Below are 27182 nucleotides of genomic sequence, written 5' to 3'. Positions count from 1 at the left end.
CTTTCAAAGCAGACAGAGGAGAAGGAGAGGGGGGCGGGGATCGGAAGTACCTGCGCACACTTTCAGGCATTGACTTAACTGTTTTCACTAGGCACTTTGCCTCTGCTTGTTGAGTACTGAAATCTCGATCAAATTTCAAGTGCTTTCTAGGACAAAGTGGTTAATTTGGAATCGCCTTGAAGCCTCCTGCCTCTACGGATGAGGGGGACAGTCCCTGTACTGTAACCTTTAATCTTGACAAACAAGAACCATCTGGCAGTGGTGGGGGGGCAGGGAGAGTCCAGATAAAGGACTGAGGGTGGATCACATGCTTGAATTTAGTTGGGTTCCCTACCTCCTGGCCCCTGTCCTGCACAGGACACGACTCACTGTCTGCTTCCGAGAACGATCCGGATTCGTCGCTGGAGTTGGTGCCGTAAGACTGCTCACATTTAATCTGGGGTCGGACTTGGTTGTACATTCCATCTCCCATCAGGCCTGGTTCCTGATGTTCTGTGGCAAGGAATCTGGCTCCCTGGGAACAGGGCGAGGAGGAGAACTCGCAGAGAGGAAGGCTGCAGGGCGAGCCCCCGCTCCCGTCCTCGGCGTACGAGTAGGACGAGCACGAGCTCGAAGTTCTAGTCCTGGTCTCCAACGGGGGCGAGCGAGGGCAGACTTTGATTGGCACCGGGCAGCTGGTGTTGGGCCGCATCCTTCCGGGCAAGTGTTCAGCCATCAGCCCACCGTGAGGGTAGGCCTGTGAGCTGGGGATGGACTGGCCAGTCCCCACCCACAGGCCCTTTGGCACCGGCTCAGAGATCTCTTTGTCCAAACTGCTTACCCCAGAATACGAGTGCACCGCGGTGCTCGCTTGGTCACAAGCGCTGGAGGAGAAGATCACACTTCTCCGGTCCAGCTCTCCTTCCTGTTTACAGAGCGCCTCCAACCCAGGCCCCTTGAGGGGCGACCCCACTGTGAAGCTGGACGCGTCCTTCTGGCCCATGTGGGGCTGTCCGTAATTGCCCGGGAAAGGGGCGTAGTCACTTTTAAGGTCACCCTGAGTGATCCCCTTGTCAAAAGGGCACGCGGAACTCCTGGCAAAGTGCTGCTGAGAGGTACCGGGCAGGCCGGACAACTCCACACTTTTTGTTAGGCTAAACAGAGACCTCAAGCAGGAGGGGGAGGACGCGCCCCTGGACCTCTCCAGGCAGGCGGCCCCGGCAGGGGGGGCGGGGGCGGGCGCGGGGGCGGGGCGGGGCTGTTTCCGGTCCATTTCCACGTCCCCGGCTCTGTCTTTGACGTCAGGCTCATCTCCAGACAGGCAGAGCGTGATGCTCTCTTCTTCGTTCTCTTCGCTGGGCGGCTCGCTTTTGATCTGCCCCATGGCAAGCCCCGGCTTGAGGCTGCTGCCAGAGTTATCTTCACTGAATGTGCTTGCAAAACCTGAGGTACTGTGTGATGATGCGTTATAGACATTCTTGGTACATGCAAGCTGGTATTTCTTGTATCTGGGGTACTGCGTTAACGCGTCCTTTGCCGCGCTCTCCTTGGTGTCCGCGGGCACGTCGGACTCCGGCAGCAAAACTTCTTCCTTCTCTGGTACTGGGATGGCAGTGGCCTCAAAGCTGATGGGGTCTGGAAGCATCTGGTCCCTGGGGCAAGCCATCTTGGCCGTCTCCGAATCCATCGTCTCCTCCTCTTCCTCCTCTTCCTCTCCGGCGCTGTTCTCACGGTCCTCGTGCGGGCGCTGGCACGCACCGTCCTTTCGGCACACAAACAGGCCATCCTCGCTGTTCAGGAGCTGGGTCTGCAGGAAGCTGAAGCAGGAGTCCTCCAGGTTGTGCATGCGCAGGAACTCGGCACAGCGGATGACCTCGCGGATGTTTTCTCTGCTGAGTAACAGCTTGGCGGTGTAGGCGAACTGCAACAGTGGCCCAAACCCCCTGGCCGTGACCTGCAAAACAAACAGGGGAATTGCCGACCGTTACCATCAGCACTGCTATTGTCCCGAATCCCTCAACTGAAGCAAGATAACCAGACAGCGCTAATGTCCCAGGATAAAGACTGCAAAGGAGCAATTAATCTCGTCCTGGGTCAGCAGTGATTCTGCTTCCAGTAATTAGGGCCTGTCTCGTGCATGCCAGCGCTCTACTCATCACGACACACAGAACTGAAAATCATCAGGGTCAAGTGGCTAAACAAGATGACAGTGGGTTCAGTGTTTACACTAATGAAATATCCTGGCAAAAATGCACAGTAACAATGGGAAGCCTATTAATTTCCCTCCCCATCCGTCCTGTTGAGAGCCACTGTACGTCAGGAGTGCTGTGATACTTCTTACAGCTCACTCGAGCCAAAGAAAGCATTATAGTTTTCTGGTCAACTGCAGAACTAGCAATATGGCCCTATTAGAAATCGGAAAGTCCACGGGGTTTTGAAAATAGTTTTTCCCTCACAAAGTTAAAAAGAGACATTGAAAGCAACTCCTGTTTTTTGCTCATTCATCATGGTTTCTAGTTGAGATTTTCCAGTCATCACGTCATATCCCATCTTAGAATGACACTAGAGATGACAGTCCAAAGCAGCGTTCTCAAAAAAGAAATTAACTCCTGGCCCCTAAAAAGGGTGGAGGGTGGTTACAGAGCTAAACAAGCCGGCTGTCATTTAAATGGCTGAAGTTGTTGAATGGCACAGGACATGGGCAATTCCTTCCCTAATTATAAGCAGCAGCTTTGCCACGCAGCTGTCTTCTTTCCTGGTAAATCTTCAGGGGCTGAGCCTACTGTCATGTGCTGCTAGTCCATTACACATTTTCTGCAGACTGGAAACATGCTATTTATGCACAGCTTGTGTACACGCGCATGCCTGCACGCACACACACGCTGAATGACTTAGACCATTAGAAATATGTTGCCTAAGGCCAGCTGTTCTTTCGAATGAAAATGGATTAAACTTGCTGGTGTTCAGGGCAGGCTTCCTTACCCTATACACATACCCACGCATCCTCTAGGTTCTTGCAAGCACTGCTGACCCTATAAGGAAGGGAGGGGAGGCAGGTCCATGAATCATGTGCACAAAACAAATGAAAGCAGAGGTCATGGGGTCCTTGCTGGAAGCTACAGTAGCAGTGACTAAAAAATATCTGCTAGGGGAATAAGTGCAGAGCAAGATGAACCCGCAGGCTTTGGAGCTGACTGCCACATGGATTGAATTCAGAACAGCACACAGAGCCCAAACTCTTGTGAGGACCTATATCTGCTGTTCAAGATTCAACACAGACATCAACTCTACTGGGAGCCCTCTGCAGACTTCTTAGAGAGTGAATGACACCATCCTCTCAGCCCCCATAGCCGAAGAAAGGAAACACCCTGCCTTCCCCAAGGGCAGTGCTGATTTTATATCACTGACTGCATTCTAAGGGAATGCCTAGTAAGGGAAACTTCTTAGATACATAGCTGAATGGAATTTTAATTGTTAATATTTTTGAAGTACTTTAAATAAAATTCAAAAAAAATTTCTCCATCAGATAATGAGTCCTGAGATGTTTGGTTTAAAAAAAAAAAAACCACAACAAAAACCCATGACTGCAAGACCCACATTATAGTTCTACAAGGGCAATCATTGCCATCTCCCTTTTATTGTACTTAATTGTGTCAGTTTCTACCAGTAGACAGCAAAGCTTCTTCAGATCAGGGATTGTTTCATTTCTCTTTGTAACCCTGCAACTAAGGAGGGTCTCTAAACATCTGATAAAAGCTTGTATATTACTGAATATGTCTGAAGTCTAACTGTGCCCCTAACATACAACTATAGTGTCCAGAAGGTGACAACACACTCTGCTTGGTGAGTGCTGTCTCAAATTACTTTTGGAGCAAGGCACTGTGTAAACCAACAAACTACACCAATTAATCAATGGCAGGCAGGGGTGCTTATTTGTCACGTCCCCTAGCACCTATATTGAAAGGGAGTTCACCTGACCTACACTTTTGTTCTACTAAGCTGACATGGCAATAGATTCAGCAAATGTCTGTTTTACGTACTTTTCTCCCAGGAACCTATAAAAGGGAGTGTAAGGTAAGGAAGTGCATATTGATAAGTAACCAAAGAAGGTTGATGAGAATGTCACAGGACCCATTTCTTCATTGTAACACGGCTCCACCACAAAGAGAAAATAGCAGAATCAAGGCAGAGCTGACCCCTCCATCAGGAAGCATCTTCTGCTCCGCTCCTAGGCAATCTGCCAATTGCAGAGTGGATAATACACATCTTGAGTTTTGGCAGATGCACTCGTTATACGGGAAATCGGGGAAACTCATCTTGATGCTATTTATGTTTTTTTTATACAGTCCTCCTCATACTCTCATCCCCATTTCTTTTTTATTTTGATGCGGTCTCAGTAAGCTGTACCACTATCCCCTGCTATGGCTGCTTTTAAAGAAAATTCCTGAAGAAGCTAAGGGATACTCTTGAGGATCACTAGATCAGTCCTGGGTATCACCACTTGCCTCATGGCAGCAAGGAGCTGCAGAAAGCTTCTCCACTCAGGGCCAAGCTAATACTTAAATGTATGAGTGGGTCCAAGGATGCCAATAAGCACAGTCTCCACATCCCAAATCAGTTCATTGATCCTTTGGGGGCTCAGGAGACACGATGAGCTTGAAATGATCGTCACATGGTCATGAACAAGTCATGAATAAAAACAGGGTTGTAATATGTCATTCAATCCTAGGTCAGAGAAAACGGTGTCCTCACCATGAAATTTCGAGAGTCCATAATTAGCTCTTCCCTCCTGCGAGTTTAAACCATGCTCTGTTGTATTTAATTCTGCTAAATTTTGCTCAGCTTCTGCGCGCAGGGCTTTGTCTAGAGAGTCAGTTACTATTCACCAAGCTCCTGCTAGTGCCCAGCACCGCGCTAGCTGGTTCTCCTAACGCACTGGAAGGCAGGCGTGATTGCCGCTATTTTGTAGACAAGGAAACTGAGAAGCAAGGAGGTGAAGGAGTGCGTCCAAGGTCCTAGAGCTAGTAAGTAGAGAGTTGGGATTCCAACCTAAGTGCTATGGAAAATGGTTAAGTACAAGACTCAGCCCTGTGCTCAAGAAACCTACAATTTAGCTTTGAAGAGGAGATAAGAAGAATAAGTTAATTTTCAGGAACCATGTAAATCAACAATGGAAAGGCAAGATGACATGTCACAAGACGACATGATTAGTTGTCAACAAAGAAATCCTGACCAGTTCAGGAGAAGAGGAGACTGCTGAGGTCTGTGGGATCCCTTGAAGCAGGGACTTGTAAGCAGGACACCTGGAGTGTACTGAATTGCCCCCGACTGGGTCCGATCGGGGTCAAGGGTTGCTTTGATACAATGGGTACCTTCTGAACTGCCACTGCTGTCCCTTCCAGGAACCCATCTCTGGTGCATTTCAGCCCAGTTGCAATAGTTCCAAATACACAAAACAGAAAGTGGGTGCCCATCACACATGCAGGCCAGTGTTAAAATAGGCAGTGGCTTTCTAAATATTGGTTTAGCCTCCATCTTGAGTAGCTTGCACTGTCTTTCCATTTTGAGGAATCATTTAAGCTCACGTACTCAGAAAGCAAATATCCAGGTACCAACGTGAACCTGCATGTTTATGAAACTGGGGCCACAAGCCTGCATTGTTATTTACTTTCTGTTTGTAACAAGTAGGGCTCTGATAATAGGAAAAATAAGAGGGGGTAGGAGGTGGAGAATCACCCACAAAACTAATGACCCATAACAATGTTATTTAAAAAGGTAATGATCGGGCTTCCCTGGTGGCGCAGTGGTTGAGAATCTGCCTGCCAATGCAGGGGACACGGGTTCGAGCCCTGGTCTGGGAAGATCCCACATGCCGCGGAGCGACTAGGCCCGTGAGCCACAATTACTGAGCCTGCGCGTCTGGAGCCTGTGCTCCGCAACAAGAGAGGCCGCGATAGTGAGAGGCCCGCGCACGTTGATGAAGAGTGGCCCCTGCTTGCCGCAACTAGAGAAAGCCCTCGCACAGAAACGAAGACCCAACACAGCCATAAATAAATAAATAAATTAATTAATTAATTAATTAAAAAAAAAAAAGGTAATGATCATCAAGTTACAGTGGAATGAAGTGATGAGAAACAGCAAGCCAGTCCCAGCTCACTGGTATTAATGGAGCTGTGTTCCACTACTCTCAGGGAAGCAGACATATCTAGGCTAAAAATCACCGGTCAGGAATGGCCTAAAGGAATGATAAACAAATGCAAAATACAGTATTAGGGGCACCTGGGATAACAGTCTTGAATTTTGAATGGAATCTTTTGGTTGGATCATTCTGAAGAGTATTTTTTCCATCACATTATGGTTCCATAATGTGCAATATACATTGTGCTACAGATGAGACTGGCTCACGTACTGGGCAGAATGGAGGGTGCCCTGGGGGACTAAGACCTGTGAGAGGTCAGGAAGTAATCCCGCCTTGCTCTCTGGTTGCTCCCAAGGAGGCGGTGACCTCATCCAGCAGTTGGCACACCCAAGGCGAGTGGCTCTGACCTTTGGGTTTCGGGCCTGAAAGAAACAAGGTCAGACTACCAGACTCGTGCACTGTGGTGTGAGCCCACACGCCACTCATGGGTTGAAAATCTGACCCACTGAAACTATGACCCTCCACCCTTTGTTCCCTTGGGTTCTGACGTATCATCTCTCTGCTGTGGAAGAAAGGAAGATGAAGTGATGAAAACGCAGCTGGCAGAGGGCATGATTGGGTGCTGTTTGCAGGGCTGGGGAGCTCATTCCCTCAGGACGCGGTCCGTGTGCTGCTGGACAGAGCTTGTGAAAGGAAACTTCTAACAGTTTTGTCACTCTGGATTATTACAGGGATCAGGCATCTGGGCTTCAGGCATAAATTGAAAATAGGGTTTGGGAATTTTTATAAGACTTGGAACAGCATTTTCTACTCAAGCCATGTGATGAAGGTCTTCTCTGCTGCTTCTGGCAGTGTATATTCATGGCTGCAGCACTGAGTCCATCTACCCGAGCCTGATCTGACGGGTCAGGAGATCTGGGGACTGCGTCCCAGGAGAGGGGTGGCACGCTGCTCAAGGTCCCATAACCACAGCCTCACAAAACACGGAATCTTTTACTTTTAGCAACATCATGTCCTAATGGAGCTGGATCTCTCCTACGCTGCTGGAGCAGGCAAGAGGAGGTAACAAAGCTATGCCGATGGGCTTTTGAAAACACTGACTTGGGTTGTATTTGCACAGCAAGGCACTTGTCAAATAAAGAAAACAGCACCAGTGACAACTCACTCCTCCCTTCCACCTCCACAATGCACTGCATCCCATTCTGCAGGCTGAAGACTGACTTAGCGATGAGGCATCGCTTCCAATCTTAATTTTCTATAATTAATATCCATATTATCACTTGTTTCTCCCCAAAGCAGCATGCTCTATAAGCATACTACATTCAGGATGTATTTGTTAAATTAACATCACTATTTCAACAAAGCTTCTGGTTATTTTGGTACTAGTTTTAGTTAACGATAGAGCCAGACCAAACAACCTGTTTCCATTCCTAAAGTAACAATACAAAAACTAAAGCAAGTTGATTATATGTACAAGTATATAATTTCATATAGTGGGTTTTAAAAAAATTTGTGTTAGTGAATGTGGCTTAAAAGCATGAAATTAAGTGTCTTTTCTCTCCTGTGCAGGCTTGAATTTGGGTTTGCAGCCAAAATACAAAGTTCCTCTCCTTTTTGTAAATCTGTCCCTGAGATTCTCTATGTGATCATTACTCTTTTTTGTTTACTCATTCATTCACCAACCATGTTCTGGGCACTGACCGTGCACTGTGTGACATCTGAGGGCACCAGCTTTCTTGGATTCAAATTCCAGCTCTATGATGCACCAGCTGGGTAACTTGGGCTTCTTACTGAATCTTTCTGTGCTTCAGTTTCTCCAACTGTAAGACCAACAGTGCCTGCCTTGTAGTAAAACCTATGGAATAGCTTCTAGCATTGAGTAACAGCTATTATTATTGCTGTTATTACAAAAATGAACAATATATAGTCTCCTTCTCCAAGGAACTAAGAGGGTGACCAGAGAGACAGATGTTCAACACAAATGTCTACAATGTAATCTAAGTATGTAACAGGTATTTGCAGGGTGCTAAGGCGGGACCAAGCTGGGGGTAGTAACTCCTAAGGGCGTCAGCGTAGCCTTCCTAGAAGTGGTGACCTTTGCCCCAAGTGTTGAAGGCTGAGTTGAAGTTCATCAGAATAAGTCAAAGAAAGGCCTGGCTCACTCCCTCATCTCCTTCAGGCTCTTCTCAAATGCTACTTTCTCAGTGAGGCCTTTCCTGGGCCTCTAATCACAACTGTCCTCCCAGCACCAGGACGGGCTACATGATTTGCAGGATCCAGTGCAAAGTGGAAAGGTGGTCCTCTTGTTCGGAGATTCAGAACTTGAAGATGATGACAGGGTCCTTCTAAGCAGGGGACCCTAGGCAATTGCACAGGTCATAAGCCCTTGAATCTGGCCCTGTCAACACACACTTGCTACCTATGCCCCACAGGTTGAAATGGGCTCTGCTACCTGATCTCAGTGGGGTGACGGCATCCTAGGGTAGAGCCAGTGAACTCCAATTGAGTGAAACTCCAAAGGCTAGCTGGCACAGCTACTGGCATCAGCAGTGTAGGTCAGCGGTGGCTGGCGGGATCATGAGTATCTTGGACTGAAATACATAGTCAGCCCACAAAGGTACTTTTTGATTGGTGAAAAAAAAAGAAAATCATGTAGGTTAAGTGGACAAAGCCCTGCTTGAGTCTCTGTGATAGAGTCATCATCCCACACTTGAGTCAGTTCACAGATCCAGTAACTCTTGAGGAAGGATCCTGTAATGATCCAGGTTGCCGCTATGATTTCTTCTGTCACAAGGGTTTGCAGAAACATACATCTGGTAGTTTTCCTAAATCATGAACTAATACAAACTTTTTTAACTAAAAAAACTTTAACAAAAAATTATTCAAAAACTAAGTTTAGATCAGAAACAAATCTATATATCCTTCTCTACCTATCTATGAACTAAAGTAGCACTAGTTTAATACAAACATAACAGGACAGTTTCGTCTCTCAGCCTCATGCCCCACTCTTCTTTTGTTTTTTCCCCACTTGTATTGAGAAATAATTGACATACATCCCTGTATAAGTTTAAGGTGTACAGCATGATGGTTTGATTTACATATGATTACCACAACAGGTTCAGCTAACATCCATCTTCTCATATAGATACAATAAAAAGAAAAAAATTCTCCTTGGGATAAGAACCCCTAGGATTTACTTTCTCAGCAACTCTCCTATATGTCATATGTCATACCCACTCTCCTTATGTTCCCGTTTCTAATGCTGAAGCTGGGAGTTTTTATTTTATTTATTAATTTAAAAAAAAATATTTAATATTTATTTATTTTGGCTACGCCAGGCCTTAGTTGCAGCATGTGGGATCTCCATCGTGGCATGCAGGATCTTTTAGTTGTAGCATGCATGCAGGATCTTTTAGTTGTAGCATGCAGACTTTTTTTTTTTTTTTTTTTGAAATTCACATTCTTATTTATTTATTTATTTTATTGATTGATTGATTGATTGCTGTGTTGGGTCTTCGTTTCTGTGCGAGGGCTTTCCCTAGTTGCGGCAAGCGGGGACCACTCTTCATCGCGTTGCGCGGGCCTCTCACTGTCGCGGCTCTCTTGTTGCGGAGCACAGGCTCCAGACGCGCAGGCTCAGTAATTGTGGCTCACGGGCCCAGTTGCTCCGTGGCATGTGGGATCTTCCCAGACCAGGGCTCGAACCCGTGTCCCCTGCATTGGCAGGCAGATTCTCAACCACTGCGCCACCAGGGAAGCCCCATGCAGACTTCTTAGTTGTGGCATGCACACAGGATCTAGTTCCCTGACCAGGGATCGGACCCAGGTCCCCTGCACTGGGAGCTCAGAGTCTTACCCACTGGACCACCAGGGAAGCCCCTGAGGCTGGGAGTTTTTCAACTTTGTTTCCCAGGCTCCTTTGCCAGGTGACTTATTCTGCCAGTAGGGGGCACTGGTGGGAGATCAGAGGTAGGAGGAAAGAAGCTGTGGTTCCCATTTCTTGTTCTCTTTCTCTGTCCTTCCCTGGTGGGGTGTCTGGAAGTGGTGGTCTTCTCCCCAGGTGCAGCCCCTCCTGCATGCTCAGAGGTCCCTTTTATCCCTCCAGCCGCGGGAGTGAGAGCTGCTTCCTGCCATCATTAATCACTGGGTTAACTCTCCTTCCACTTCCTGTTCTTTCAGTTTTCCAGCACCTGTGTAACCAATTCGCTGTCTTACACCCCCTCTATTTGCAACAGGTGTGTCATGGTTTCTGTTTCCCTGACTCAATCCTCATCCATTTTACAGACAAGGAAGCCAAATGAGGTGAAGCCCAGAAAGCTCAGAAAGGTGAAGGGATTTTCCCAAAGTCACATGTCTGGTCAGCCAGGGCTTCACTCAAGCCTTCTGACTGCAGAGTTCAACTCTCCTGCTCCTTTCATACCAGTTGCTGTCTCTCTGAAGTAAACCAGAAAAGGAATGATGTTTCATATTTCGAGTTTTATTGCACTCTCTAAAACATTCACTTTTATACAGCTCTATCCAAAGAAGTCTGGCCAACTGAATGTGGTACTTCCCAGGTAGGGAGAAGGATGAATCTCACATTTGCTTCTATCGCTATTTATATTATTCAGATGCAGTGGCTAGATTTCTCCCAAAGAATGAAGCTAAGTGCTAAGTCCCTTTCCTGCCTGGTAAAACCTCGTAAATCTAGGGAGCTCTTCTATCGCATAGGAATTTGATAAATCAGCAGGCTAAGCTCAGCTTCATTTCTTGGAATCTGGAAGGAATCAAAGCAGAAACGCCTTTCTGGCGGGGAGCCATGAGGGACCAAAGCTTTGTTCCAAATGAGAAAGGCAGCCTGATAAAGCTGATGTTTAGGGGGCAAGTCACGTGGCCCCTGCCTGTGTCAGCTGGCTCAGAATTATCATGAGGCTACGTAACAGCCGAAACTGCCCCTGAGGCATTTGGTTGTCTCAGGTTGATGAGAACAGGGAAGGGGAAGCAAGCATTCATTATCGTCTTTCCTGGGAACCGGCAACACCTTGGCCCTGTGGAACCTTCATTTCACCCGGGTGGTTTTACCCCTCATCTCACTCCTTCATGTGTGGCCTTAATTATTTTCTCATTCAGCTACAGATGGTTATATTTCCAGGTAAGCGATGGGCAGAAGTCATATGTGATTCAAATATAAGGTACTGTATTCATATTTACTCTAAAAGCATACAATGAAAACAGAAAGTCTCTCTTCTGAAAGATTATATAATGAAGCTCATGGAGTAATTTTTAAAAATTCAATTTCAGTATAAGTGTAGATCTTAAAATAGGTATAAGATAGTAGTAACTTTTTACGTTTTTCAGTGTAAAATGAAAGTGAAAAGCATCCCACTCACTGGTAATGAAGTAGTAAAACCTGCATCTAGGTTTACAGTTTCATTTGAAAAACCACCTCCAACAGAAAATTATTTTTAAAAAGATTTTAAAAATTACCTATTTTCCATCTGAATGACCCTCTCCCCTCTTTCAGGAAACCAATGATCTTCATAGACAAGAATTTTCTTGAGTCAAGGTTTGGTTTTACCTCCTAGACCCCTCTAGTCCTTTCAAACCAACCAGCAACCGTTTGATGTTCAACCAGAAAACACAAACCATTTTTTAAAGCTTCTAGTCTTGAGAAGTTCAGTTCCTCATCAGAGCCTTCTAATGCTTCTTCCTATTAAGCCAAAATTCCCATCCCTGAAACCTAACCAGTTACGAGCCCCTCTCCCCTCCTCATCGCCCCCCTCTGAAACATCTTGAGTTTGGCTACGTCCCCAGCAGATACCTGAACTGAGTAAATGCTCCAGTCACTGGAACAGAGGACAGAACTGTCCCCTCCCTCCGTCTAGAGCCTATTTTCTATGAATGCAATGATTTATTTCATTGCCACTTGTTACTTATGGTGCTACCAATTACCATCTCTAAGCTTTTTGTTTCTAGCACGTGCTACTGATAAGCCACGTGTCCATTTTAATCTTGCAAAATTGATTTCTTGACCCAAGAGTGTACACTTGTCTAGATATTCAGAAACTGTTTTTTTATTATATAAACTGTTCTCCTTTTCATTTTTTTGGCTGTGCCACGCGGCATGCGGGATCTTAGTTCCCCTACCAGGGATCGAACCCGCGCCCCCTGCAGTGGAAGCGTGGAGTCTTAACCACTGGACCGCCAGGGAAGTCCCTCTAGGCAAACTTTTTAAGATCCACTTTCTTCCTTTTTTTGAAAACTATAATGCCATTTCTTCATCTCCAGACTTCTGATGCTTTGCTGGGCTCCACAGTTTCTCAAAGATTTTGACCGTAACAAGTTGTACCATCATTATGTCTATTTTTTTTCTGTACTTTGGGAGCTTTACTTCCTCCAGACTGGGGGCTTAGGCGTTTTCTTCTACCTGGGGTTTCCATTTCTTTCTCCAAGTTTTTCTCAGTTTTCCATCTAATGAACATTCTCCATGACATACAATATAGAGGTAACTCAGGGCTCTCTGTCATCCTCAATACTAAATGCTCAGCCCCAAGGAGCAGCTGTTGGGTTTCCTCGTCTTCTTGCTCCACAGAGAACAATATATTTGTTTTCCTTATCTGTCCCTCTTTGAAAGGTCTCCACTCATTTTGGGCTTGGGTTTTCTTGATACTGTTTTTGTGGGTCCATATACCTTTTCATAGTCGTTCATATTTTTCTACCATTAAAAAAAAAAAAAGAAAATTGAGCTAAACAGAGAACTGCTGGCACAATTACTCTCCTTTGTTGAAACAAAAAAGGTCCTCATCTGAACTTTGTTTTGGGCATTCATAGATCTCCTGAGTCATCTTTCCCTGCATATGTGTAATTTCTACATTTCTCTTATTTAAAAAAATCTCTCAAAAGGTCATGAACCCCAAACTAGAAAACTCCTAAAAGAAAACATAGGGGAAAAGCTTCATAACACTGGATTTGGCAATGATTTCCTGGATATGACACCAAAAGCACAGGCAACAAAAGCAAATATAGACAAATGGGACTACATCAAGTTTAAAAACTTTTGTGCATCAAAGGACACAATAGAGTGAAAATGCAACTTATGGAATGGGAGAAAATATTTGTGAATCCTATATTTAATAAGGGATTAATATCCAGAATATATAAAGAACTCCTATAACTCAACAACTACAAAATAATCAAATAATCTGATTTTTAAAAAAGGCAAAAGACTTGAATAGGTATTTTTCCAAAGGCGATATATAAATTGCCAACAAGCTTATGAAAGATGCTCAACATCACTAATCATCAGAGAAATACAAATCAAAACCAGAATAAGATGTCACCTCATACCCACTAGGATGGCTACTATCAAAAAAGGAGAAAATAGGTATTGGCAAAGATGTGGAGAAATCTGGAAGTCTTGTGCAGAGTTGGTGGGATTGTAAAATGGTGCAATTGCTATGGAAGAAGAGTACGAACATTCCTCAAAAAATTAAAAATAGAACTACCATTTGATCCAGCAATCCCACTTCTGGGTATATATCCAAAAGAATCAAAAGCAGGAGGTATTGTACACACCCACGTTCATAGCAGCACTGTTTACAGTAGCCAAGAAATGGAAGCAACCCACATGTCCATTAATGGATGAATTGCTAAACAAAATGTGGTATATATATATATAATGGAATACTGTGCAGCCTTAAAAAGGAAGGAAATCCTGTCACATGCTACAATATGGATAAACCTTGAGGTCATTATACTAAGTGAAGTAAGCCAGTCACAAAAAGACAAATACTGCATGATTCCACTTACATGAGGTACCTAAAGTAGTCAAATTCATAGATACAGAAAGTAGAATGGTGGTTACCAGGGGCTGGGGTCAGAGGGAAAGGGAGGTGGTTCTTTAATGGGTATAGAGTTTCAGATTTGCAGGGTTATGAGTTCTGGAGATCTGCTTCATAACAATGTGACTATTTTTAAAGTAAGATGAATGTTTGATGGACATTAGTATAGGACACTTAAAAATGGTTAAGAGGGTAAATTCATGTTGTGCTTTTTAAAATCACAATAAAAAGGTGTTGAAATATTTTGGACTGTGCAAAATCTCCTCTTTGATGATCATGTTCTCTAAAATGATATGGTCTCTTCTAAGGTTTCTCTCATGTATACTCTTGTCAGTTCCTTTTAGTTAGTCAGTATTAGGACCAGAATAGCAATTCTAGTCTCGAACTCTCTACCCTCTTAAAGGTGAAACTGCCAGTAAGGCACATCAATGATCACTCAGGTATTCTTTCTATTAGTTGAAGAGAATTCTGATAGTTATTTATATAGTTGAAGTTCTGTATCATGCCTCTCCTTTGCCGTAATCTTGTAAATGGGAATTGGAACATGGAGCTGGTAATTGCTCTGACTGTATAACCCATAAAGAACTCCTACTACACTATCAGTTTTGTTTCTCTCTTTTCTAATCTCTTCCCAGTACTCTTTTGAAGGCTCCTGCCCTCATGTTTCTTGACTTGCTTACAGAGCTTCTGGATATATGGTGCTGCTCTGCTTTTCTTCCCAGTTGGTAACATTTTTAATTTGAATATGGAATTCCTTCTCAGCCATATCTCGATGTGATGCCCTTTTGCTCGCCAGGTTACGTGGGTTACCTAAGAAATTCTATTTATCACCCTGGCAATAATCTCCAATTCAATTTGTTAATTACTCCTGTTTCACCCACTGATAGATAGACATTGGAAACTGTAAGTACTGCTTCTGTCTTCCCCTTCTCCTTGGTTTAGCCAATGATTCACCAAATACTTCTCACTTTCACATCAATGTCAAACCTGCTTGCTTCTGTGATAATTGGTGTCATGAGTTTAGCAGGATATTCGTTTCCCTCCCCCTCCCCCCTTTCAGTTTAAAGCATGAGCCTTATGCGCTGTGGGTTCTCAAAAACTATTGGTTGAACTGAATTGAGCTAACCCTAGTAATGCCTGCCGGGGCAAGCAGAGGATTTGAGTCCTTCTTTCACATGACAATCCATCACATATTTGAAGACATCTGTCATACCTGGTTAGGGAATCTTTTTTTCCTTCAAGAACTAAAGTCATATTTTCCATCTGAAATGAAAACTGAAGAACTGACAGATCACACATCTCTTATGGAAAATGTTATTTTCTTCTTGACCTCTGGAAGCAAGTGGGTTTATTTTTTATTTATTTATTTTTTTAAAATTTATTTTTGGCTGCGTTGGGTCTTCGTTGCTGCGCGCGGGCTTTTCTCTAGTTGTGGCGAGCAGGGGCTACTCTTCTTGAGGTGCGGTGGCTTCTCACTGCGGTGGCTTCTCTTGTTGCGGAGCACGGGCTCTAGGCGTGTGGGCTTCAGTAGTTATGGCACGCGGGCTTCACTAGTTGTGGCTTGCAGGCTCTAGAGCGCAGGCTCAGTAATTATGGCTCACGGGCCTAGTTGCTCCGCGGCATGTGGGATCTTCCCCGACCAGGGCTCGAACCCGTGTCCCCTGCGTTGGCAGGCGGATTCTTAACCACTGCGCCACCAGGGAAGGCCAGCAAGTGGGTTTACATTCCACTAATACCCCGATCGCCATGAGGACTCTGTGCCACCAACGGAGGATCACTGGTCTTTAGTGGGGAAAGTAATCTGACCTTGACAACTTGGGCAACTCTGCTGCCACTTCCCCTTTCATTTGCAAAACAGGAATAAATAAATAGGGACATGCTGAAGAAATTCAGATAATACATTTGAAAGGCTTCTGAGACACAGACACTAAAAATTCTAAAAAGATGTGTATCATCTTTTCAAGCAGAGCTTTTCCATTTGCAGTGGAAGTGGGTGTTACTGTGGCTCACAGAAGGAACAAAGCTACAGATTTTGCCTTATGGGCATGGTATCCAACAGCAATAAAAGTATTTCTACCGTCTTTAGTTTCCTTCATCTCAGTCCTTTACTAACCACCCTAAACCAGAAGTCAAGGCATGCTGACTGGGTTATCCAAGGCTGTACAGTAAGCCGGGGTAAATGCATGTATGGAAACCAGACGTTTTGCCAAAGGGACTTCTGATTTCCACTCCCCTCTCCTGTTTCCACAGTGGGCTCTGCCAGTGGGGAAGAGTCAATGCTGATGCAATGCAGGCGCCATCTGTGCTCTGTAAGGACTGAAACAGCGGCCATCAACACAAAGCTTCCCTATGTGAGCTGGACAACGGCTGCCCTGGAGCCGTAGGACAGCAGACGGAACACACAGCTCTGTAGAAATCAGGGCTGCAGGAATCGTTAGGACACAATACTCACGCTCCTGGATGGGAGCATGAAGTCAAGTTTGTCACTCAGCCACTTCCTCTCCTTTCCCCCTATTTCTCATCTTTTCTATGTGTGATTCCCGTCGTCAAGGGAGGGAATGAAGAGGAAGCCGATTCCATCCATCAGCGTGGCCAGGGCTGCCGTTTTTGCCTGGATCTGCTGGGCTCTGGCCCTGTAGCCTTCCACAGCCTTCCCTGGGACACTAGGGTGCCAGACTTGCAAATGACATCAACGGGGACAGGGAGCAAGCTTTGCTGAGAAGGGCAGTTTGCCGGGACTTGAGACTTCTGGGGCATGAAGGCAGGGGCCTGTTTTGGACAGTGGTATCATCTCCGGTAGCACTGCTGATGGCAGGTGAGACAGAATTTCCACCAGTGTCTGGGTGGCTGTATCCAGTTTCTGTGGGGCTGAAACACACTTTTTATCCTAACTCAGGGGATGGTGAGAAAAGGAAATAAGTCACAGGTGCATCCAAAATGCACCTTGGAGGCTGTTCTGGGCCACCTATTTTGAATGTGGCTTGGAACTGTTATGAAAGATCTCTTTACTTACAGCTCCTAACTAGGGAAACACCTTTTCTGCTATAAATAAAGATAACCAAGCATCCTGAAAACAAACTTTTGATTTTGGACAAACACCAACTCTTAAGAACAAAACAAGGTGTTTTGTTCTGGGTGAATCAAAGTATTTCTGAATATACCTTTAAGGATGCGAGTTAAGGCACCAACAATACTTGGGGGGTGTTCCAGTATTTTGATGGAATTTTAGTCATCGAAGTTGGAAATCAGAAACCTAAAAAACCATAATGCAAAACAAGCCCTCCAGTTTCCTCGCACTATTAGAGTAGGAAATACCTGGCTCCTGGCAGGGAGGACCCTCCACAGAAGATTACCAGCAGCCTTCCAGAGCAGCGGAGCTTTGAAAACCTCACCCAAGCTAGCAGGTGTCTGGACAGCACTGTCATTTCTTTTTTTTTTTTTTTAAATTTATTTATTTTATTTATTTTTGGCTGCATTGGGTTTTCATTGCTGCGCGTGGGCTTTCTCTAGTTGCGACGAGCGGGGGCTACTCTTCGTTGTGGTGCGCGGGCTTCTCATGCCGGTGGCTTCTCTTGTTGTGGAGCACAGGCTCTAGGTGCACGGGCTTCAGTAGTTGTGGAACACGGGCTCAGTAGTTGTGGCTCGTGGGCTCTAGAGCGCAGGCTCAGTAGTTGTGGCCACGGGCTTAGTTGCTCTGCGGCATGTGGGGTCTTCCGGACCAGGGCTCGAACCCGTGTCCCCTGCGTTGGCAGGCAGATTCTTAACCACTAGCACCGTCATTTCTTTAACAAGCATAGGAGCCCAGGGCTTAGGAATCTCTAGGTAGAGTCATCATTGTGGTAGAAATACTGATACTCAAAGCAAAAGGGAAAACTAATACCACTTCTCCGCTCATGACCTCTCTCCTCTTTGTTGATACCATCTTTGCTCTCTCCTGCACCTTGATGACCTTTCTGGATCCTCAATCCCAGGGAGGCTGGAGAGTCTTTGGGTAAATGTTCCCGACATGGACTGTGTTTCCAGCAGCAATGCCCTGCTTTAGAAAGCAAACTATTTTTTTTTTTTTGGCCGCGTGGCATGTGGTATCTTAGTTCCCCAGCCAGGGATCGAATCTGCACCCCCTGCATTGGAAGCACGGAGTTTTAACCACTGGACCACCAGTGAAGTCCCTAGAGAGCAAACTTAATTCCCTTCCATCTGATCTTCCAGATTGCCCCCCAACTGACTCCCCTTTCAGTCTCATCTCTAGTTATCCTCCTGAGCCAGACCGCCAGCCTTTCTCTGGCCTTCTAGCGTTCACTCAAGCTGTGCTCACTGCCTGGATGCATTCTTCACTTTGCTTTACTGATTCCAACTGTACCTGTGACATCTGTGGAGGACAGGGGAGGGGGTGTCCATCAGTATGGAATGCAAGGCCAGGGGAAACCCTTGCAAAGGAGGTGGCAATTAAACTGGACACCTCCCACCCACCCACCTGGACAATAGCTACTGCCTATAGACCCCCAGACCTGGCATTCAATCACATGAGTGCTGTTCTGCATTGTTATCTGAATGTGGTGCCTTTTTTAAAAAAATTTATTTTATTTACAATGTTGTGTTAATTTCTGCTGTACAGAAAAGTGATGCAGTTATACATACATATATTCTTTTTCATATTCTTTTCCATTATGGTTTATCATAAGATATGGAATATTGTTCCCTGTGCTATAGAGTAGGGCCTTGTTGTTTATCCATTCTACATATAATAGTTTGCATCTGCTAATCCTAGACTCCCAGTCCTTCCTCACCCCCACTTCCTCCCTCTTGGCAACCACAAGTCTGTTCTTTATGTCTGTGAGTCTGTTTCTGTTTTGTAGATAAGGTCATTTGTGTCATATTTTAGATTCCATATATAAGTGATATCATATGGTATTTGTCTTTCTCTTTCTGACTTTCTCCACTTAGTATGATAATCTCCAGGTCCATCTATGTTGCTGCTAATGTGTTGTGCCTGTCTTGATGAGAAATTCCTGGAGGTCTACTTTTCATGTGCCACCTGCATGTATCTAATAAAATCTCGCAAATATCTGCATTGTCAAGAAGAGTTTGTTACTTCTTCTCAGAAGGCATTAGCATTACACCTTTCAAAAGAATTAACAAAAGGTCACATTTTCATGTCAATTAGATGATACAGTATTCACAAAAGGTTAAATGATAGGAAATCATTAGATCACAGAGCAGTGCTGGGGCCATGAGGATTTCTGTGTACATCCTAGGTATCTCGCATAAACAAGATGTGAGTCAATAATCAATCCAAAAATATTTACTCAAGCATTTGCTGTGTTGGGTGCTGAGGTGAATTTGAAAGAAGCAAAAATAGTCTTACCCTGGAGGAACTGAGGATGTACTGTAGAGAATAGAACTATCCCAGAGTTGCAGAGAATAATTAAATGTTAAACGATACATTGTTGAGACTCCTGGTACAACAGAAAGTGCGAGAAGAGGCGTGGGTATGGGCTGTCTGATAGCACTAAGCTTGAATGCGAGCAGGCGGAGGACAGGAGAGCACACAACCCATACCCTCCAAATACTGTGACCCTGACCTTGGCCAATGTCAAAAACAGCCTCATGGGGGCTTCCCTGGTGGCGCAGTGGTTGAGAATCTGCCTGCCAATGCAGGGGACACGGGTTCGAGCCCTGGTCTGGGAAGATCCCACATGCCACGGAGCAACTAGGCCCGTGAGCCACAATTACTGAGCCTGCGCGTCTGGAGCCTGTGCTCTGCAACAAGAGAGGCCGTGATAGTGAGAGGCCCGCGCACTGCGATGAAGAGTAGCCCCCACTTGCCGCAACTAGAGAAAGCCCTCGCACAGAAACGAAGACCCAACACAGCCATAAATAAAATAAATAACTAAATATTTAAAAGAAAAAAAAAAAAACAAACAGCCTCATGGCTGTCTAGGAAAGAATCTAGGATTTAACACCCTTGTCTGTTTGAGAGAAACCAGTGTCCTCTGATCCATTTGAATGAAACTTCAACTGGACCTCGTAAAAGGGACGCCAAGGTAGAAACAGAAACAATCTGTCGGGAGAGGCTAATGGTGCTTAGAAAGCCATAGAGCACAACAGTTGGGGTTTCAGAAGGGCACCCGTATACCATCGCTGTAGAAGCTGCAGGAGCTGGAAGCTGGTTTGAAAGTGAAGGCTGGGAGAGTTAAGTGGACGAGCAAAACTGTTTCTTCCTTAGCATGCTAAGTGAGACTCATAGGATTTTACAACTGCGGCATGGGGGCACTTCTCGATCAGCTTGAGAAAAAGCAAAATCAAAATCCACTTTTATACTAAAGCAGGAAAAACGACATAGCAGGGAAGATATTTCAGAAAGTTAAACAGGAAAAAAAAGAATATAAGGTAACAAAGTAAAATGGTGAAATGTCTAAGAAGCAACTGCAATAAGAAAAAAGCTGGGCGGGGTCAGAGTTCACAGGTAGTTCCAGGGGACACTGAGAGCCACGGAGGCCACGTGAAGTCCAGTGTCCCCCTTGAGGGCGTGCTGTCCTGCCAGCTCTGGGATGGGGTCTTGCGCTGCCCTGTTCCCAGCTGTGCCCCTGAAGCAAAGCACTGCCCCCAGCCAGCTCCAAAGACCGTTCTACATCCTTACTCTTGGTGGGAAGAGAATACAGTTTGTGCCTCACCACAGTCACAGAGTGGACACCAGAACACTTTATCTGGCATATGGAAGGAAAAGAATGTCAAAGGGGCTTTTATTGCACCTGACCAGATAATTAGGTAATCAGCACTGTTGACTGATAGGGTACATCTACATGCATCTGTATATCTCTAGGGAAGCATATTTTCAAAAATGTACTATCAAGTGCTTTTTATTATAAATTTTTTTTTTTTTCCTGGAGAGCATTTCATTTCTCAAAAAGGACGCCAGCCACGTTTCCTTTCCATGCCAGTATGGCCCTTTTTCGCTTTGTCAAGCTGGACTGCAAACAGAGAAGAAGCGAAGCTGTTTCTAATCCCCCATGGATCTTACAACAAGCCCTGCAGCACGGGCTGGCTCCTTTCTCCCCGCCAGGCGCCCACCTTCGGGTCGGGGCGGTGGTGTCGGGGGAAGCACTGTTTAGGAACGTGGTCTTGCTGAAAAACAGAAAAGACCAGGAGAGGGAGCACAAGGACACAAGAGATGTACAGATTTGGGTTGCAGGGCAAGTCAGAGAAAGAGAACGAGGCAAGGAGAAGGCAATTGCCTCAAAAAATATACGTGGCATCTGAAGGGTGTACTTTTTGGGCGGGAAAAGGGAATTTGGAATCTGTCATTTGCTCATCACACAGAAAACATTCTTAGCTGATCATAATGAAAGAAACCTAAAAGGCCATTTAATTTGTTCTTCGTTCATCCTGGATGGTAACATGACTTTATGAAACTCCTCAATCTGTAGTTGCTAGCCCATCACTAAGTCTGTGCACAGGGGGATTCATTCTGATTAGGCTTTTCCTCCTGCATGCTGAATTTCCTTCAGCTTTAAGAGGAAGAGTGGAGTAAACGGTCTAAGTGATTTGGTGCACTTTTACCTGTATAGTGTTAATAACATTTTACAGCTGGCACCTCCCCGGTCGTTTTAGTTCACCTTCGCCACTCAGTGATACGGGAGCACCTGCGTCAATCTGGCCAGCGTGCAGCCTCACGTGGAGACCAGTGGGTCCCAGTTCCACCACAGTCTTAGCTGGAATAGGTGTGTGAGCTGAGGATTGTGTCACAAGACGAGGCAGTGTGACAAGGCCGTTCTCCCCACAGGGGTTCATGATATGGGAAGCTTCTGATGACCACCTTGGCAATGTAGGGCACAGACCCCCTTATTCCTTTACCAAATGAATACTGACCACCTCCCATAGTTCCATAGAGTCTCAGGTGCTGGGGGGATCAAACAATGAATAAGGAAGAAAGGGTGCCTGGTCTGAGAGGTTCTAGGCTGATGAGAGAGAGACAAGTCAGCAGCTGATAAGAGCTGGAATGGGTGGCGTACAGGTGCTGGCAGAAGGGGGTCTGGCTCTGAGGAAGTGGCACACAGGCTGAAGCCTGGGTGAGGATCAGCGAGGTATTGGGAGGGAACTGGTGGATCCTGTGGAAGAAAAGGAATGCGCAAAGACACAGGAGAGAACCCGGCCCACAGCGAGGGATGGCAGAAGTACAGCTGTGGTGGGCGTGACGATGGTGGGATGGGGGCACGTGCGGTGTGGAAGAGAGATGTGAACAGACTAGAGACACCATAAGGAGGGAGAGCGGGCGGTGTGTGAGGACCCAATTCAAGACTGAGAATGATTAAAAGAGGGTCACAGTGCTTCTAACTCACTAACCAAAGCCATAACCTGGACACCACGTCAGTGACAGTAAGGTTCCAGTTGGAAGCCATTTGGGACATGCCTCATATTTCCCTGTGTGACGGTTTCAGCAGGAATTAAGGTTCACAGGAGCAACCAAGGTACTTTAGGATTCAGAGTCATAAATTATTGAGGGGGATGTGGCTCAGCATTCTGTAGCCTAGAGCTTTCTTTAAGGGAAGACAACCATTGATGCCAGTTATTTTAGCTACTGCATGATGTAGGACTTTTAAAAACAGTCAACTTGCCCAATAAATCATTCTGGTCTGGCAATAAGAAAGAGCTGAAAGTTCTTACAGAATGTGAGGAGTCCATTTTTTAAAAAATTTAAATAAAGATGAATGGAAGAGAGACGAACTAGCATAACATGAGATGCCTTGTTGAAAACAGCAACAGTCACAGATGGAGAAAGGCAACCTTCCTCCTGTCCACTAAGTCTGGTGTTAACTGGGGAGCAGCTGACCAGTTCCGTGGCCACGGTCCATACAGTTTCTTCCATCATCACTTGAGTGGACTTCAAACTGCAAAGTGGACCTTCTGACTCTGACCCTCCTGCCTCCCTCTTGTAAGAACTCTTGTGATTACACAGAACCCAACTGGACAATCCAGGATCATCTCCCCATCTCAAGATCCTTAACTTAATCCCATGTGCAAAGTCCCTTTTGCCATGTAAGGTAACATATTCACAGGTTTTGGGGATTAAGATGTAGACATCTTTTGTAGAGAACAAACGTATGGACACCAAGGGGGGAAAGCGGCGGGAGGGTGGGGTGGTGGTGGGATGAACTGGGAGATTGGGATTGACATGTATACACTGATATGTATAAAATGGATAACGAATAAGAACCTGCTGTATAAAGAAATAAAATTCAAAAAACCCCAAAAAACCCCCCAAAAACCCAACAAACAACAACAACAACAACAACAAAAAGATGTAGACATCTTTGAGGGACCATTACTCTACCTACCACACTGGTTTTTTTTTTTTTTGGCCACGCCGTGTATCTTGCGGGATGTCTTAGCTCCCCAACCAGGGATTGAACCCTGGACCATGTCAGTGAAAGCACCAAATCCTAACCACTGGACCACCAGGGAATTCCCCACACTGGGTTATTATAAAATCTACAGAGCTCATTTCTCAAATGTGTCTTTTTTTAAAAAATATTTATTTATTTATTTATTTATTTTTGGCTGTGTTGGGTCTTTGTTGCTGCGTGCGGGCTTTCTCTAGTTGCGGCGAGCGGGGGTTACTCCTCGTTGTGGTGGCTTCTCTTGTTGTGGAGCACGGGCTCTAGGTGCGCGGGCTCAGTAGTTGTGGCTCGCAGGTTCTAGAGCTGAGGCTCAGTAGTTGTGGCGCACGGGCCTAGTTGCTCCGCAGCACATGGGATCTTCCCAGACCAGGGCTTGAACCCATGTCCCCTGCATTGGCAGGCGGATTCTTAACCACTGCGCCACCAGGGAAGTCCTCAGATGTGTCTTATGCTTTCAGTGCTTCAAAATTGAGGCTGCAGACAAAGGCAAGTCCTTGGGTAAGCCAAGGTGACCTAGATATTCAGGTCTTTATGTGATCAAGTGGCGTGAATTGAGGAGTCATCAATGGGTAAAGTGAAGAAAAAGCACGAAAATATCAGATCTCAGGTATTTTCTCTTTGCTTTCATTTTACATTTAGATTTTTTCAGCATCCTTTTCATTATTTCTTGTGTAAAGGCATATTTCTAGTGCTGGGTTCACAGGGACTTCTGTGTGGCACAGGGAAACCTTGAACAAAGGCTGGAGAGACTTGCTGTCTCCACTCCTACAGCTGACACGTTTGTGACCCCAGGCCTTATTTTCCACCTGTTAAAAACCCAGCACTTGCAATCTTTAATGAGCATTCCTATTGTCATCACTGAGGCCAAGGGTTAAGAACATGGGCTCTGGAGTCAGGTTGCCCAGGCTCATATTTTGGCTCCTTAATTTAGGAGCTGACCTTTGGGCAAGTTAATTGATCTCTCTTGCCTCAGTTTCCTCATCTGGCCCATGGGAGTAATAACAGTAGCAATCCTATAGCGACAATGGGTTAAACAGGTAAAGTGCATAGGGCAGTGCCTGGCACATAGTGAATGCTCAATAAAGGTTATTTTTAATCATCATCATCACTAGATTAGACCCAAGGGATGTACCAAAGAGAAAATATAGCCCTTTTCCTTAGTGCTGGGTCAGATGACTTTTAAGACCAAGGTTTTATGATTCCCAGTATATCATGGAAGAAAAGCACCCCCTTGACTTTCTCACTTCCCATGCATCATGCTGCACTAGCAAGATCTTTTAATATTTCTCCTTGCTGAGAAGTAAGGGCACCAAGTCAAAATTGATATGTAAAAATTACTGTCCCATTATCACCTGCTGGCCTTGCTAATAAATCTTAGCTTAATGAAGCATGTGTATCCTTTCAGAAGAACAGGACATAACCAAAACTAGAGGGATATGGGCTCTAGCTTGTTTAAAACAGTACCTTAAAAAAGCTCACTGCATAACTGCATGCCCATAAATACAAATGCTATAATTTTCTTGGGTCAAAGATCATTTTCGGGCTTCCCTGGTGGCGCAGTGGTTGAGAATCTGCCTGCCAATGCAGGGGACGCGGGTTCAAGCCCTGGTCTGGGAAGATCCCACATGCCGCGGAGCAACTGGGCCCGTGAGCCACAACTACTGAGCCTGCGCGTCTGGAGCCTGTGCTCCGCAACAAGAGAGGCCGCGACAGTGAGAGGCCCGCGCAGAGCGATGAAGAGTGGCCCCCGCTTGCCACGACTATAGAAAGCCCTTGCACTGAAACGAAGACCCAACACAGCCAAAAATAAATAAATAAATTTATTAAAAAAAAAAAAAAAAGATCATTTTCAAAAAGTAAGCACATATAGTGGAATCTTAAAAAAAAAAAGATACAAATGAACTTATTTCCAAAACAGAAAGAGACTCACAAACATAGAAAACAAACTTATGGTTACCAAAGGGGAAAAAGGGTGGGGAGGGATAAATTAGGAGTTTGGGATTAACAGATACACACGACTATATATAAAATAGATAACTAACAAGGACCTACTGTATAGCACAGGGAACTATACTCAATATTTTATAATAACCTATGAAGGAAAAGAATCTGAAAAAGAATATATATATATATATATCTGAATCACTGTGCTGGACACCTGAAACTAACACAATATTGTAAATCAAGTATACTTCAATTAAAAAATCTAGAGTTAAAAGCTAAAAAAAAACCCCAACATAAGCACATACACATCTATACTCGTGGCAGCTTTTAAAGCAGGTTCTACAAGGTTCAACAAGTCATTTTTGAGAGTAGGCCTTCAAATAGCTCTCCTCCACTTGAAATCTTAAGTGTGGAAAGTGGAGTGGATGTATGCTCTACGGAAAGAGTGGGCAATAAAAAATAGAGGACACTTACAGCTGTAGCAAGCCAGGAGGAATTTATACAGCGAGTTTTAAATCAGACTCAAAATTGGCTTGTGTTATCCACTGAAAAAAATCCCACTGAGTTTGGCCTCCTGAGGACGTTTTCTGGGTGAGGCAGACCCTCGACCAGGCAAAGCTTCAGACGCAGACTTCTCTATTTTCAAAAGGATCTGAAGAGGCAGAAATTCTGCTAATGGAATACAGGAATGAAAATGAATATTACATTTCTACTTGGCTAGCAGCTACCTTGGTATTAAAATTGGCTGATTTAGTTCTGTCCTAGTGGCTGAAATTCTTCCATCTTATTATTACCTCTTTAAAGAGACTTGAACAACTTCATTTATTTCTTCTCTGTCTCTCCCCCTTTTCTTTCTTCTATTCAAACACTTCTACAAAACATAGTGTTCCATTAAAAGAAAGCCAACCCTGTAAGTTCATTGAACTTCTTCTTTTGTTCTTCTGATACTAAAATCTTTGTTATTTTGCTCAAGTTATCGTCATATTCACTAGGCACACAACAGGTGCTCAATAAAGTTGGTTTTTTCCTTCTTCTTTCTCTCCTTGGCCCCTATTTGGTAATGCATTTCTTCCTTTAGTCTTCGGTTTACAAACCACTTGCTATTATCATTGGCTCCCAGAGCCTCCTTCAGACTCTCCATCATTTATTGGGAAGCTTAGCCCAAACTGAGATAACTCTCAGAAGACATCTTGGAAGTAAAAAGGTTCAGAAAAAAACAACGTCCCACTTGTCAAAAATGAAGTGCTTTTGTTCTCATTTCAGATCTGGTGGCAGAAGGGAAATATCAGCCTTCAGAGGTCCCCATGAAATATTTGACAAGATATGCGAAATGTTTCTCTTCATTTGGACTGCTTGTTTCATAATACAGTCGATGTGTTTCACGAGAAAAACAAGGTCAATTCAATTGATCCAACAACTGAATTGTTGGTTTTGGCGACAGACACACATACATATAAATGCTCACGCTCTCCCAGTTTTAACAACACTGAATCTAATTTAGAACCACAAGAGCTAGGAAATTAAAGAGTTAATACTTAAACCCCATCCTTAATTCATTCTGTCATGTCTGAGTATCACTCTTCCCATAGCAAGCAAGATCACCCCCTGTTCTGAGGCCACTAGACAGAGAATGAAATCAGCTGTAACATTACTGTGTCACCATGGAGGGAATTAGGGATGAGCCTGGAGAACAAGCTTGGGTGCTCTTTGTATGAGAGTGGGAAGCAGGATGGGAGGGAAAGAAAGGAAGACAAAATAAAAAGTAAAAAAAAAGCAGGCACCGTAGCCGCAGGCAAGCTCCTGCTCGCCTTCCACCTTTTCCGACAGAGGGCATCTTTAAGGCAGGGTGCGGACGGCTGCCCTAGCTACAGCAACGCAGCCTATTAGCAGTCTAAGCTCCCA

At 44.9% G+C, this 27182-nt stretch overlaps 1 protein-coding gene across 3 annotated transcripts in view; it reads right to left on the bottom strand.

Annotated features, from left to right (window-relative positions):
• The window catches only part of BACH2 (BTB domain and CNC homolog 2), a 357918-nt gene that overhangs the window by 19864 nt on the left and 310872 nt on the right, over positions 1 to 27182 (bottom strand). For all 3 annotated transcript variants that reach the window (XM_082405900.1, XM_082405902.1, XM_082405901.1), the window contains one exon: positions 335 to 1933. In XM_082405900.1, coding sequence (XP_082262026.1) covers positions 335 to 1933 — 1599 coding nt within the window. The remainder of the gene's footprint in view (positions 1 to 334; positions 1934 to 27182) is intronic.

Source organism: Balaenoptera borealis (genome assembly GCF_965194805.1).
Source record: "Balaenoptera borealis genome assembly, chromosome: 9".
Lineage (NCBI taxonomy): Eukaryota > Metazoa > Chordata > Mammalia > Artiodactyla > Balaenopteridae > Balaenoptera > Balaenoptera borealis.
Note: the sequence above shows the minus strand (reverse complement) of the source record. Positions and strands in the feature narration are given on the sequence as shown.